Source organism: Narcine bancroftii, chromosome 5 (assembly GCF_036971445.1).
Source record: "Narcine bancroftii isolate sNarBan1 chromosome 5, sNarBan1.hap1, whole genome shotgun sequence".
NCBI classification, from domain to species: domain Eukaryota; kingdom Metazoa; phylum Chordata; class Chondrichthyes; order Torpediniformes; family Narcinidae; genus Narcine; species Narcine bancroftii.
The window spans coordinates 191817866-191833707 of record NC_091473.1 but is presented as its reverse complement, the minus strand read 5'-3'; the positions used below and the strand labels follow the sequence as shown (position 1 = coordinate 191833707).

General features: G+C 48.9%; 1 protein-coding gene across 6 annotated transcripts in view; it reads right to left on the bottom strand.

Moving 5' to 3' along the window:
- Window positions 1-15842, bottom strand: part of LOC138764464 (semaphorin-4B-like) — a 124032-nt gene that overhangs the window by 38742 nt on the left and 69448 nt on the right. For 4 of the 6 annotated variants that reach the window (XM_069940418.1, XM_069940416.1, XM_069940417.1 and 1 more), the window contains one exon: window positions 11587-11689. In XM_069940418.1, coding sequence (XP_069796519.1) covers window positions 11587-11662 — 76 coding nt within the window. In that variant the 5' untranslated portion in view covers window positions 11663-11689. Of the gene's footprint in view, window positions 1-2064; window positions 2320-11586; window positions 11690-15842 lie in introns of those variants that run through there. The other 2 variants (XM_069940415.1, XM_069940420.1) reach the window with 1 other exon arrangement.

Below are 15842 nucleotides of genomic sequence, written 5' to 3'. Positions count from 1 at the left end.
CCATCCCATCACACACTCCTGGGGTCAGACACAGAGTGAAGCTCCATCCGCACCATCCCATCACACACCCCTGAGGTCAGACACAGAGTGAAGCTCCCTCCGCACTGTCCCATCACACACTCCTGGGGTCAGGCACAAAGTGAAGCTCCCTCCGCACTGTCCCATCACACTCCTGGGGTCAGGCACAAAGTGAAGCTCCCTCTGCACTGTCCCATCACACTCCTGGGGTCAGACATAGAGTGAAGCTCCCTCCACACTGACCCATCACACACTCCCGGGGTCAGACACAGAGTGAAGCTTCCTCCGCACTGTCCCATCACACACTCCTGGGGTCAGACACAGAGTGAAGCTCCCTCCGCACCATCCCATCACACACTCTTGGGGTCAGACACAGAGTGAAGCTCCCTCCGCACCGTCCCATCACACACTCCTGGGGTCAAACACAGAGTGAAGCTCCCTCCGCACCATCCCATCACACTCCTGGGGTCAGACACAGAGTGAAGCTTCCTCCGTACTGTCCCATCACACACTCCTGGGGTCAGACACAGAGTGAAGCTTCCTCCGTACTGTCCCATCACACACTCCTGGGGTCAGACACAGAGTGAAGCTCCCTCCGCACCGTCCCATCACACACTCCTGGGGTCAAACACAGAGTGAAGCTTCCTCCGCACTGTCCCATCACACACTCCTGGGGTCAGACACAGAGTGAAGCTCCCTCCACACCATCCCATCACACACTCCTGGAGCCAGACACAGAGTGAAGCTCCCTCCGCACCGTCCCATCACACACTCCTGGGGTCAGACATAGTATGAAGCTCTCTCCGCACCATCCCATCACACACTCCTGGGGTCAGACACAGAGTGAAGCTCCATCCGCACCATCCCATCGCACACCCCTGAGGTCAGACACAGAGTGAAGCTCCCTCCGCACTGTCCCATCACACACTCCTGGGGTCAGGCACAAAGTGAAGCTCCCTCTGCACTGTCCCATCACACTCCTGGGGTCAGACATAGAGTGAAGCTCCCTCCACACTGACCCATCACACACTCATGGGGTCAGACACAGAGTGAAGCTCCCTCCGCACTGTCCCATCACACACTCATGGGGTCAGACACAGAGTGAAGCTCCCTCCGCACTGTCCCATCACACACTCCTGGGATCAGACACAGAGTGAAGATCCCTCCACACTGTCCCATCATACTCCTCGGGTCAGACACAGAGTGAAGATCCCTCCACACTGTCCCATCATACTCCTGGGGTCAGACACAGAGTGAAGATCCCTCCACACTGTCCCATCACACTCCTGGAGTCAGACACAGAGTGAAGCTCCCTCCGCACTGTCCCAATCTTACTCCTGGGGTCAGACACAGAGTGAAGATCCCTCCACACTGTCCCATCACACTCCTGGGGTCAGACACAGAGTGAAGCTTCCTCCGCACCATCCCATCACACTCCTGGGGTCAGACACAGAGTGAAGCTCCCTCTGCACCATCCCATCGCACACCCCTGAGGTCAGACACAGAGTGAAGCTCCCTCCGCACTGTCCCATCACACTTCTGGGGTCAGACACAGAGTGAAGCTTCCTCCGTACTGTCCCATCACACACTCCTGGGGTCAGACACAGAGTAAAGCTCCCTCCACACTGTCCCATCACACACTCCCAGGTATTTGTCATACAGAGTAAATCTCTCCACAATACCTTGTCAATCTCTTCTCTGCCCTCATTTCTGAAGCTATTAACCTTTGTTGTGCATAATTCACCAGTAATTTCTTCTGTAACCGCCTTACTCATGAGTGAACCTCGGCTATAATGGTAGCCTATTCCCCAATGCCTTCATCATGGCTATCCCCAATGACCTTCAAGGCAGAGGGTCCGTTCCCGGCTTCCCACAGGGTCGACCGTAGCATCTGCTTTCTCAGCTCTGCTCATAATTCAAGCTGCTGGATATGGAACACTCCAGAAAATGGGATTCTGCGGGGCCGGTGAGGGGGTTTACTCGCAATGAGTTGTATGTCTGCTGGTGACGATGTTGGCGGACAGGACACAGTTCATCTCTACTCACCAACATGACGCATGACCCGCGGCCAGGGGTCCCCTGTTGGTTGGGTTTGGATGGCGCTCCCCAGAACAGCCAGAACGAGTATGTCATAAGGCAGCCAAGCATCCATGGTCCTCACAGGCTGCCTAGCCCCAGTCCTCTGCGAACTCGGCGGTCAGCAGCAGACAAGTAGGGTGTCTGGCAGTCAGTTCCACACTCACCGCAGCTTGGATGAAGTAATTTCCTGTGTTCGGTTTCCTTCTCATTTGACAGAAAGACCTGCAAGATATTTTTCATGATCTTGCTTAAACATTGAATGAATTTTTCTGCTCAAGTAACTCTGCATTTGAGAGCTGCAGGGTAGTAGTCACTGAGGGATTCATTGAATCTCAGCTGAAACACTATGCAGTGATATTTTCGGATTCAGTTCACTATCATGTAATAAAGACAGTGCAATATTACACAGTACAGCGAAACCTTGATTTTATGTGCCCCGATTTAATGCAAATTCGGATATAACGTGACGAGTCATTGGATTCGGGCATCGGCTCCTGAGCAGGAGCGGGGACCTCTGACTCCCGGATTGATTTATGACTGGGATATTCCCAATAAAGGAGAAATGAAAATGATGTAGGTTCGCAAATTAAATTGTGAAATACAGTGAAACCCCGACTTAGCACGTGGCCCCAACGATCGGGTTATAACAGGGCTTAACTGTATCTTTTTTCATCTGCCGTAAGGCAGATGAGCCATTGGCAGTAATTGCCTGATGCACCTCTTACAGTTAGAGAAAGGGAAGTAAAAGAGAGCCCCCCCACCCCACCCCCCCAGAGTCATCGAGTGTCTGTGGATTCACCTCCAGTCCGAACCATCGGCGACCCGAATTCCAGATCTGAACCTCGACACTCTCACGTGCCCCAGTTCCAATACCTGGTAGAGCCAGTCTCAGCAGTGCCTAGCCCGGTGTGAATCCCCCGCCAGCAACCCACATTCCGAGTGGCCAACAGCCCGCTCCGTCTGTGCTTTCTTTAGCCTCAGAGTACCTCACTGGTCCACCGCCATGGTCACTGTCCCATAGATCGTCTCTTCTGTTTCTCCTTCTCAAAAGTGGGGCGGGGGGGGGTCCTCCCCGTTTTCTGGTGCCCTGCGCCAGTTGGCTGCTTCCCTGGATTCTGTAAACCCTCATGTCTGTTGCTGATCATGGGCGCCCCCATCTTGGGCGCAGACCCCGTGGCTGCAGAATCTTTAAATAGAACCATCATTCTCAGGGCGTTTAAAGCCTGTGCAGAGCTGATGGCAGTCGGACTGGGAGGGTGGACCACGAGGGAGCACTGTGTCTCTTCTCCCTGGTATCCGGAATTCTAACAAACCGCCAGCCTCAAGAAAGAGGCCAAAAAAAATTGAGGAAAATAAATTAAAAAAATTAAAATAAATGAGAATGAAATAGGTCAAAAAATATGCAAGTTTAAAATTGTAAAAGTAAAACAAGTCACGTCAAGACATCTTTATTTAATGTTCATGCCACACTCATACGCTGCAGGTTAGTGGAACTAGGCAGATTAATAATTCGGCACAGACTAGAAGGGCTGATGGAGCTGCTTCTGTACTGTAGTGTTCTATGGTTTATAAACATGGGTAGATGTGGTGTAGGAGACACTCAGTAATGGTGAGTGTGGGGGTTGGGGGTGGAGGGGGTCACTTAGCTGTGAAAACAGGAACTGAGTGCTAGGAAGCGTGGTTAGCCTCCAGTCACACACTGTGCACACAGTATCTCTCTGGGCTTCAGGGGTGCTCAGAACTGATAGTGCAACAACAGACCTCCAAAGGCTCAAAGCACGCACTTCCTTGCAATGTGGAGCCCACCAACTGGGGGCTAGCGGCCAAACCTCTCCATCTCACCTGTTCTGTGGCTGGGATTGGTCACCTGATGGGCCAGCTTTATTTTTTGGTATACGTGACCAATTTTGAGTGAGAGAGTTTCACAGTGGCCTCAGCCCAGTGCTCACTGTCAGGACCAGGGTACTTCATAACAATTCCAGACAGTACTAACCAGTTATATGTGCACAGAGGGTATCACACCTGAGCAATCCAGTCCTCAGCTAATGTTAATGGACGTTGAAGCTTTCCAACAATAATATTACTGTATAGATTTGTGTAATAGTCAAGTTTTTTGGAACAATTTTTCGCATCAAAAAAGGGTTTTACATGTGTCATATTTTTGACCGTGGTAAGTATCTGCGTCGTTTAAGGCGTCGGGAGCTCAGATGGCCAGGACCGTCTGTGGTCGGGGCCTCAGGAGCTTGGATGGGCAGGTGGCCAGAGCCTTGGAGAGAGTCTGTGGCTGGTGTGTTGGGAGCTCTTGATGGGCGGGCGTCTGGGGCGAGGGCCTGTGGTCAGGGTTCTGATGTGCGGGTGGGCAGGGCGAAGGAGAGCCTGTGGCCGGGCCGTCAGGAGCTCTGCTGGGCGGGTGGCCAAGGCGTGGATCCGTGGTCGGGGCGTCAGGAGCTCCAGTGGGCAGGCAGGCAGCCAGGGCGAGGAGCTGCAGTCGGGGTGTTGGGAGCTCAGATGGGCAGGCAGTCAGGAGTTCAGATGGGCGGGCAGTCAGGGCCAAAATAGGTGGGGGGAGGGATCAACTATACAAGTATATATGGTATACATGGATTTAATAAGAGACCCGCACAGGAGGTATCAGAGCCTGGATTCCGAGAAGATGCTGTGGGCAAGAAGGGCTTGGGCACTGAAGGCTTGCTTCCTGATCGCGTCACAGGTTTGAATCTGGAGCTCGGGTTGCGATGGATTGGGTCCATGTGGCTGCAGGGGCCACAAGAGCACTGGAGGTGAATCCATGGACACTCAGTGTCTCTGAAGGGACCCTCTTTTGCTGCTCTTTCTCTTATGGTTAGGGACGCTGGGCAATGCTCACGCCGACTCTTTGATTTCCCAAAGGCAGACAAAAGGTAGAGGATGTCTTGTACATCATATAATGCATTATTACATGACGATAAAAGCAACCTTGGACCTTGAGGGGTCAAGGAACCTCGTGGCAGTGCCAGCATATACAATTCAACACAACCATCAGCTATGTAGAGAATGTTGAACAGAAGGGGAATGGGAGACGTTTAGAGAGGGGTGTCCTAGCAGCGGGAGCCATAGACATAGGCTTGGCAAACATACTCGGAGCAGCCTTGGTGAGCAACCGCCACGGTGGGTGTTGGGGTGCAAATGAAGGAAGCGGCTTTGTTCCCAGGAGAGCTGAGAGTCATGCAAACATAAGAAATAGGAGCAGGATCACAGCTGATCTGATGATCAGCTCATGCCTTTTCCCCATATCCCTTAAATTCCCTACAATGTAAAAATCTATACAACCTGGTCTTAAATATATATTTACTGAGGTCGCCTCCACTGCTTCAATGGGCAGTCAAGTCCACAGATTCACCACCCTCTGGGAAAAGCAGTTCTCATCTCCATCATAAATCTGCTACCCTGAACCTTGAGGCTAAGTCCCCTCGTTCTGCTCTCCCCCACCAATGGGAACAGATCTACCTCTATCTTATCTTTGCCTTTCATAAATTTTGTACATTTCTATAAGCCCCCTCATTCTTCTAATTTCTAGTGTGTATAGTCCCAGATGACTCAATCTCTCCTCATAGGCTAACCCCCTCATCTCTGGAATCAACCTGTTTGAGCTTCTCTGTACCAAAGCCAGCATGGAAACCAGAAATGCCCGCAGTTCTCCAGTTGCGGTCTCACCAGGACCTTGTACAGTTGCAGCTTCACCTCCCTGCTCCTAAATTCAATCCCTCTGGCAATGAAGGCCAAAGTTCCATTTGCCTTCTTCATAACCTGCTGCACCTGCAAACCAGCCTTTTGTATGCTCTCCCAAGTCCTTCTGTACAGCAGCACGTTGCAATCGCTTGCCATTTAACTAATAATCTGATCTTCTGTTTTTCCTTCCAAAGTGGATAACCTCACATTTTCCAACATTGTCCTCCATCTGCCGGACCCTTACTTTCTCACTTCATCTATCGATATCCCTCTGCAGCATCTCCGTACCCTCTGCACAATTTGGTTTTCCACCCAATTTAGTGTCATCAGCAAACTTGGATGCATGACACCATGTCCCCTCTTCCATATCATTAAAGTTTCAGAGTTATATGGCATGGAAGCAGGCCCTTCAGGCCAACTAATCCATACCTACCCAAGCAAGCCCCATTTGCCCTGCGTTCAGAACATGTCGCTCTACATCTTCCCTATCCATGCACCTTTCCAAATTTTTTGTTTAATCATTATAATTGTCCCTATCTCTATCTCTTGGCAGTTCGTTCTACAAACCTACCACCCTCCTCATGAAAATAACGTCTCAAAAGGCCCATTAAATCTTCCCGCCCTGACTCCCCTATTCCGGGAGAAGGAGAGCAACCATCCACTTCAGCACACAGAATATTGTGTTCAGTTCTGGTCGCCTCGTTACAGGAAGGCTGTGGAGAGGATGCAGAGGAGATTCACCAGGATGTTGCCTGGATTGGAGAACACGTCCAGGTTAACAGAGATTTTGTCTTTAGAGCAAAGAAGGAGACTGAATAGAGGTCTACAAGATTACGAGAGGCAATGAATGGGATGGACAGCCAACACCTTTTTCCAAGGGTGACAGTAGCAAATACCAGACACCATCTGCATAAGGTGAGGGGAGGAAAGTTTAGGGGAAACATCAGGGGCAAGTATTTTTATACAGAGAGTAATGGGTGCTTGGAATGCATGGCCAGACTTGTACATCAAGGACATTTAAAAGACTCTTATGCACATGATGAAAGAAAAATGGCGAGTTATGGGTGTGAGGTAGGGAAAGTTTAGACTATTGAGTAGGTTTATATAGGCTGGCATAGCACCATGGCCGAAGGGCCTGTAATGTTCCATGTACATGGGTTTAGGTCCTTGAGAATGATGGTGCTGTAAATGGAGTTCTGAAGTGCCTTGCAGATAATGCAAGGGCCTCGGGGAATCAAGAATGAATTGAGGGCATCCACTCCGAATGATACATCAAACACAGATCAGGCCGAGAGAACGATGCAATGCTGGATTCCAGCTCTGGACTTGGTTCGCGCACAAAAAGATCTGTCAACACTTACCCTTGCAAGTGGTCACCATGGCAACAGCCTTCCCAAAGAACCACTGCTGACAGAGCACAGATATTTAAAAATGGAAAGAGACAGGGAGGTCCCAGGTTTCGGGAGGTTCCACTTCTGTGCTGGGACGGAGCACAAGGGCATTCTTCCTGCAAGGGGTCGCCTCGATCTCTTCCCACAGATGTGTGTCTTTTCTGCCCTGCCTTCCTCCTCTGCTCCTCCCACCACTCCAGGGTCTTGCTTCCTCCCTCATTCTCCACCCTTCACATTGATGTGTTAACAAGTTCTGATTCTGATTTCCACTCTCTTGCAGTGCTCCCCAGCTCATTCTGACCCTGGCCCATGAACAGCTGCACTTTACCCTTCCTTTAATATTTTCACACCCTCCACCAGTACCTATACCCCTCCCCATCTCTGTCAGGCCCACCAGACCCCTACACCCCTCCTCATCTCTGTAAACCCCTTGGTTCACTACATCCCTCCCCCCATTCTGGTCCCCTACACCCCTCCTTGTCTCTGTAAACCCCTCGGTCCCCTTCACCCCTCCCTGTCTCTGTAACCCCCTCCAGTCCCCTACATTCCTCATCTCTGTAACCGCATCCAGCTTCTACACCTCTCCCGATCTGTAACCCCTCAGGTCCCCTACACCCTTCCCCCTCCAGCTCCTGAACCCCTCCCTGTCTCTCTCTGTAATTCCACCCCCCCCTCAAGTCCTTTACACTCATCTCTATTTCTGTAACCCCCTCTGGTTCCTACGCCCTCTCTATTTCTGTAACCCCCTCCAATCTGTGAACCCTCCCCCCTCTGATCCCCAACACCCCTCCTTGTCTCTGTAATCCCCTGCACCTCATACATACCTCCGTATTTCTGTAACCCATCTCCATCCCATACCTCACTCCCTATCTCTCCAACCTCCTCTGGACCCTACACTCCTCCCTATCTCTGTCCCAGAATTTTCTGTGTCTGGGTCTGAGTCCCCTCTCTGTGCCTGAGTCCCCTCTCTGTGCTATCTATTGATCTGGTCCCAAGTTCTGGAATTCCTTCTCCTCTTTTGAGCTTTTGCCGTCTAATACATTCTTATCTGAACCATTTCATCTTATGTGGAATGCAAGTTGTTGCTGGTCTTGGAACAAGCCCAGGTTTGCAGCCGAGATCTGCTACTGCTGAGGTGTGGACAGGGTGACTGTGATATTCCCTGCAATGATCACCAATAATTCTTTGTGATTTATTCTCAGCTTGCACGCGTGACAGGAAAGCCTATATCGCCCATGAGAGCTATGCCTTCTGCAAGGCTGGGGGCTGTGTGGGTTGGTGGGGAAGCGTTGGATAGTAAAGGGGCTCTGGGCGAAGGAACAGTGGGTGAAGGTGGCAGGGCCTTGTTCTGCTTTGTTATTCTGACAACAGCAATCCAGGCAAGGACTACTCCCTCCCCCTTGTGACTAATCCATGGCACCCAGCTTGAGTTAAACATACAGTAAAATCCTGGGCATCCAGGACATGGGGATTGTGAGATGCCGGATAAGCGAGTTTTCTGGCTGCTTGAGACTCACTCTTACAATGCCTAACTTGCATAAACAGTTTATGACATAAATCCTATTCTGTACTTACACTGAACAAACCTCACTTGCATGAATATATAAACCTTAAAACATTTACTTAATTTTCAGTCACATTCTTTGAAAATATTTAACCATCGCTGCACCTACAGGTTCCTTCCCTTCACAAGTCAAGACCATAATGGATCACAGGTGAACCTTGCGAGTTAAGGACAATGACACCTCTCTTCCAGACAATTTGAACATCTTCTATACACAGTTTGATGAGAAAAACAGGATGACGTCAAAGAAAGACCCTGAGTCCACCTGATAGCCGCAGCCAAAGTGAGGGGAACCCTATCCAAGGTGAACCACGCAAGTGGGCAGAGCCAGATAACGTACCGAGTCGGGTACTGAAGGACTGCGGAGACCAATTGATGGAGGTATTCACGGACATCTTCATTACCTCACTGCAGTAGGCATTCATTCCCGCACAGTTCAAGACAACCACCATCATCCCGGTACCCAAAAAGACGGAAAAAAAACGGGCCTCAATGACTACCACCCTGTGGCACTTAACTCCACCATTATGAAATGGTTCAAGCGTCTGGTGATGGAACACATCAAAGCACACCTCCCAGAAACACTGGACTCTCTTCAATTCACCTTGTCACTTCACTCTGTCCTGACCCACCTGGTGACAACTCCTCATATGCCGGACTGCTGTTCATTAACTTAGCTCGAAGTTTAACACAATCATTTCCCAGAGGCTGGTGTCCTCACTGGGACTCAACACCCCTCCCTGAAATTAGACCCTGGACTTCCTAACAGAAATATCACAGTCTGTCCTGGTTGGTAGCAGAACGTCAAGTGCTGTCAAGCTGAGCAATGGTGCACCTCAGCGTTGTGTGTTCAGCCCACTCCTGTTCACACTACTGACCCACGACTGCATCACCAGATCCAGCTCCAATAGTGCCATCAAGTTTGCAGACGACACAACAGTCGTTGGGACTCATCGCCATGACAGAGAGGAGTTGGAAAATCTCATGATACAGTGCGAGAGTAATAACCTGAGTCTCAATGTGGACAAGATGAAGGAGATGATTGTGGACTTCAGGTGGACCAGGAATGACCCCCCTCCATTACTCATCAACAGTTCTGTAGTGGAGAGCACCAATCTCCTTGGAGTTCACTTAACTAGTGATCTATTGTGGACACTCTACATTTCCTCACTTTTTAGAAAGGTGTAACAGTGATTGCACTTCCTGAGAAGACTGAAGCGGCCACCATTATGTCAACTTTCTATAGGAGCTCTATCAAGAGTGTCCTGGCCGGCTACATCACAGTGTGGTACAGTGGCCACAGAGAAATGGATCAGAGATCAATCCCTAGGACCATATCAATGGCAGAGAGGATCATTGGAGTTTCCCTCCCCACCCTCCCCCCCACCATGATGTGATCTACTGGGATTATTGAAGAGGGTGCACAAAATCGTTGAGGACCCCTTCCTCCCTGCCTACAGCATCTTTCAGCTGCTCCTGTCGGGGGAAGAGATCCAGGAGGATTAGAGCCAGCACCACCAGGATGGGGAACAGCTTCTTCCCACGGGCAGTGAGAACGCTGAACGACTAAAGGAACTGCTCGCACTGACCCTCCGAGACTCTTATATTCAAGAAACAATATTTATTTATATAGATGAAATACTTATCCTGCATGTGTATTGTTTGTCTGTAGTGAGTTATGTCTGGTTGTACATCTGTGTGTTTTGCACCGCAGACAAGAGAACGCTGTTTCATCGACATATTTTTGTGCAATCAGATGACAATAAACTTGAATATACTAATTAAGATAAAGCAGGGATAAGGCACCACAAAACTAGATCTTCATCCTGGACAACACCATTTTATTTAAATACAACTTTATTCAAACAGCTGCTCTGAGCAAAGCACGACCAAGGCCCTCCACTGGCTGAATATTTGCTCCCATCTTCACCAAAGATTTATGTTTTACTTCAGATCACATTTACTTTTACAATTTTAAAGCCTTGATTTGAATTTTTATTTTTTCTGATTTATCTAAATTTCTATTTATTTATTTTCTGCGATTTTTTTTGCTGGTTGCTTGAATTCCGGATAACAGGGGTTTTACTGTATAATGATCTCTCAACAGAGAATCCGAGTCTCTCGGAAAAGTTATTTATTATAAAAGAAAGGAGGTTGAAGGTTTTTATTTTGTGAAGTGACAGAAATATTTCTTCCTCAAATTTTCAGCTTTTGAAGTAAAGATCTGAGAAATAACACAAGCAATTCTCTGGGAGCAATGAGAGCTAGTGCCAACCCGCCCCCTTCTCTTTCCTCAGAGCCCCATAAATCTCTCCCCTTGGGAAGGAAATCCAACTCTCAAGGTTCACATTGAACAGCCAGGCCCATGCCAGGCGGTGTTACAGTGATAAGGAGAGGTGCAGGGGACTGGAAGGGATTACAGAGATAGGGAAGGGTGTAGAGGACGGAGAGTGTTACAGAGACTGGGAGAGGTGTAGGGGATCGGAGGGGGTTACAGAGACAGGGAGAGGTGTAGGGGACCGGACCAGAGGAAGTTCCAGAGACAAGGAGGGGTGTAGTGGACTGTAAGGGGTTACAGAGACAGGGAGGGGTGTAGTGGACTGGAGGGGATTACAGAGACAGGGTGGGGTGTAGGGGACTGGAGGGGTTACAGAGACAGGGAGGGGTGTAGTGGACTGGAGGGGGTTACAGAGACAGGGAGGGGTGTAGGGGCCACTGCTGTGAGGCAGAAGTGGGTCAGGCATAGAGTGGGAAGGATTAGGGAGGAGGGAGATAGTGAGAGAGAGAGAGAGAGAGAGAGACCCGTGTTCAGTCTCTGTGCCTCACCTGAACTCGTGGGCTTCAGTCTCATAACGAACTGCCCAAAGCGAGAGTTCTTGCAGTGATGGAATGGCGAATACATAAGTTCCAAGCTGCGAGGCCTAAGGATCTGTGTCGCAAAGAAAAGAAGATTAGGGATTTACTTTCACACGCCTGCAGCTTCCAGAGGGGAATTAGTGCTGTGACCATTCACCTCTCAGTTAATACAGTGCAGTGTTGTACTGTGGATCACAGTGGATTACACCCCGAGTCACAGGCCTTTCTGCCGCACCACTCCAAGGCATTCTTCCTTCAGAATTGTTGGAGATTTAGATTCATCTGCCAATTCTACATTGTATTTGAGGAGGGATTCATCAGAGAGCACGATAGGGCACGGAAATTCAAGATTATTTTATTGTCATCTAATAAAACAGAAAATGTGATATCGCATGGTGTCTTAAGAAAGCAGCCTCCCTCCTCAGTGACCTCCCCCCACCCCCCCCCCCCCCCCCAGATCCTGCCCTCTTTACTCTGCTACCATCAGGGAAAAAGGTACAGGAGCCTTAAGACGAGCACTCAGCGGCACAAGGACGGGTTCTTCCCCTCCACCATCAGATTCCTGAATGAATAATGACCCACAGACACTGCCTTTCTTTTTCTTGCATTTTTAAAATTTATTTTGTACAGTAGTTTATATAAATGTTTGCACTGTGATGCTTGTGACATGTTCATGATAATAAATTCTGATTCTGAACTGACTTTCGTCTACCGCAAAGATTCGCTATGAGCAAAATTTGCCCAGCACCCCTTACAGCCAGAGAAAGAGAAACAAAAGAAAGCCCCACCCCACCCCACCAGGGTCACTGAATATTCATGGCTTCGCCTACGGTGCTCCCGCAGCCTCTGTAGCCACACAGCCTTCAGTCCGAACCATCAGCCACAACCCCGAGCCCCAGATCTGACACGATCAGGAAGCCTCCAGTCCCCTCTTGCATCCCGGTTCCGCTACCTGATATCGCTTCAGCCAGTCAACAGCCTGGTATGAATCCTATGACCTCAGCTGCCAGCCGCCCACATCATACATGCCTACTTCACCTCGAGTCACCAACACCCACCTCTTCAGCCACAGAGCCCCTCACTGGTCCGCCGCCATAGTCACCATCCCATGGGTCATCTCCTCTGCTTCTCCTTCTCAAACAAGAGGGGGAGGGGTGGTCTCCCCTTTCTCTGATGCCTTTGGCCAGTCCTCTGCTTTCCTGGAATCTGCAATGCCTCGAGACCACTGCTGGTCATCTTGGGTCCAGACCCTGTGGTCACGTGATTTTAAGATAAACCACCGTCAGCTCCTTTAACAAGCCACTTAAAGCCTGTAGGGAGCCGACAGCAGTAGGGCTGGATGTTAGACACTGAGGGGGAGCACTGAGACTTCGCTCCCCACTTTTCGCACAGCTGCACCGGCAACACCATCTTTTTTTTCATTTCTTTTGTGGCCCAGAGTCTGTATTTATGTGACAGGCCCAGGTTGAGCTTTGTCAATGGCCCCGGGAGACTCAGTGACAGCTCTACCACTGAATCTCAGATGGTGAGACCCTTTCTTGTTGGAGAGAATCATCAAGAATAACTTTACCAAACTCCCTCAAGCCCCTCCCAAAGTGACATTCCCTCACTGGGCTCCTTTTTTTGCCTTTTTGGCAGTAAATCAATACCGTCCCTTTATTATTCATTGTCCAGAAGTTACACATTCTATATTTGTCTAAAATCCGGCTATTCACACAAAACCTAAGTTACAAATTATCTCCGTCCATTCCGTCAAACCCTGGGGGAGCCAACCACTCCCGAAGACCCTCCAAACTGCCCATGAGCACTGAGTGTTCCTCCTCCATGGTGTTTTCAGAAAAGGGGCAGGCAGTTGGCCCGAGCTGAACCTCTTTCTGCCTGCTGCCTGGGCCCATGCATGGCCATCTAGGCCAGGCCCAGTACCAGACTGATGAGGACATCACTCAGCCAACCCTCCCTCCTCTGTACCAGGTGGCCACAGATCAGGAGCATGGGGCTGAAATGCATCCAGAGCTTCAGGAGTAACCCCTTCAAGCATTCAAGCAGGGACTGCACCTTCGCACACTCCATATCATCAAGCCGCTGAAAGGACAGGCGGCAGGTGAGTCCGTGAATCGACTCAACTTGTGACTAGACCCTCCGCCTTTCTGATTCTAGGCATATCACGGATTTCCCCTCCTCTTCCACCCTCATTGTAATAATCGAGGTGCCATCGCTCTACCCCGCTGCCTTTGTACATTTTCCAACTGTGATAGTTGGGGACAAGAATCATGACTGCATTTTCATCTTCTAGTGACGTAAAAGAATTCCTAACCACAGGGGTCACTGGCCACTGAAATCAAAGCTAATTTACATTCAAATCGGAAATCTCTAAATTCAAACATGATGTCATGTAGCTATTGAGCATGAGTAATCGGGATTACATCCCTCCACCTGAGCAATGCCTGGCCAGAAGAGAAATAAAAGCTAATATTTGCAAATATTTGGCTGTTAAAGTTATGTCACTCTCTCCAACAATATCAAATAAAGAAGTTAAGGGATTAGATTTAAAATTAACTCTAAAAAGTCCAGAGAAAGTTTGAAGTACTTCAATCCAATATTTATCAAGACTCTGACATGTCCAGAACATTTGAATTAAAGAAGCATCTCCATTTATCACAACGAGGAGATACATTGCATAAAAATGAATGAGTTTGACTTTGGACATGTGAGCTCAATGGACTACTTTAACTTGTAGGAGAGAGTGATGGGCACATGAGGTATTAACCAATTTGAAAATTACATTCCAAGTTTCTTCAGAAATTAAAAGCTGTAGGTCCTGTTCCCAGGTTTTTTTCTAATTTTATCTGAGGGAGCCTCTGTTGTCCCCAACAACATAGCATAAATGTTAGATATTGTACCATTATAGAAAGGTTGTAAATTAAAAATTACTTCAATTAAATTCTTAGGAAATGTATGTAATTAAGATAGGTAAAAAATCTCTAATCCATAGACTGTCACTTCTGCACCACTGCTCCCATAATGCAGTGCAGCCTTGCTACTGGAATGTGGGCTTTGGTTTTCTATATGAATCCCATGATTTGGATCTTTTCTGGACCCAAAACACTAATGGCATCGTGAAGAAAGCCTCTACTTCTTCAGGAGTTTGCAGAGGTTTGGTACGACATTGGAACCCCTGGCAAATTTCTGCAGATGCGAGGTGGAAAGTGTGCTGACTGGGTGGATCATGGTCTGGTGTGGGGGACACCAATGCCCCTGAGCATAAAGCCCTGCAAAAGGTAGTGGACACATCTTGGGATGTCACAGGCAAAACCTTCCCCACCATCGAGAACGTCTACGGAGAACGCAGCCGTCAGAGAGTAGCAGCGATCATCAGATCCACACCACCCAGCATACACTCTGTTCTCGCTGCTACCATCAGGAAAGAGGTGTCGGTGCCACAAGGCCCACACCACCAGCTTCAGGAACAGCTAGTACCCCTCCACCATCAGTCTCCTCAACAATAAACATTTAAGGACTCTTACTTTTGCACTTGATTGTTATTTTTTTCTCTCTGTATTGCACAGTCAGTTTGTTCACATTTTTAATTGGTTAATATGTGTGTACAGTTTTTTTGCACTACCAGTTAAGTGGTAATTCCACAGTTACATGTGGTCATGTATGAACTCTGACAATAAATCAGGAATCTGAATCTGAGTCTGCCATCCCAGCCCTGTTAAGACATGGAATAGTGCAAAAACCTCTGGCAAAAGCCTCCAAATGCTTCGTTTCGGGACTCCTCACCACCCCCCAGCCCCCTCTGTCTGCAAGGAACTTGTGAGCAAAGCAGGGACTGTCCTGTAAACATCTTCATACCAGACGGACTTGATCTCAGATGCTTCAGATGCCACTGTATAAATGAGTGCAGCTGTCTCATACTGTCATGGAGATCTGAGTCACTTTGTGACCCTGCCAGTGTCGTTGCAAACGCAAAGGTGACCAGCTACCAGGGATCCCATTACCAAAAGGCATCGTTAATAGAAAATGACTAATTTTACGGAGCATTAGTGTCAGCACATTGGAAGACTCTGAGGCCACAATCCTGTTTTCTTGCTCCTCCTGTCTGCCTGTGATCCTCTCTCTCGTACACAGCATTAATGTGAGGTGTTACATTTGGCCCAGTCGCACGGCCACTGAGATCCCGATTGCTCCTGGACACCAAGTGGATAGGTAACCTGCTTCTCATC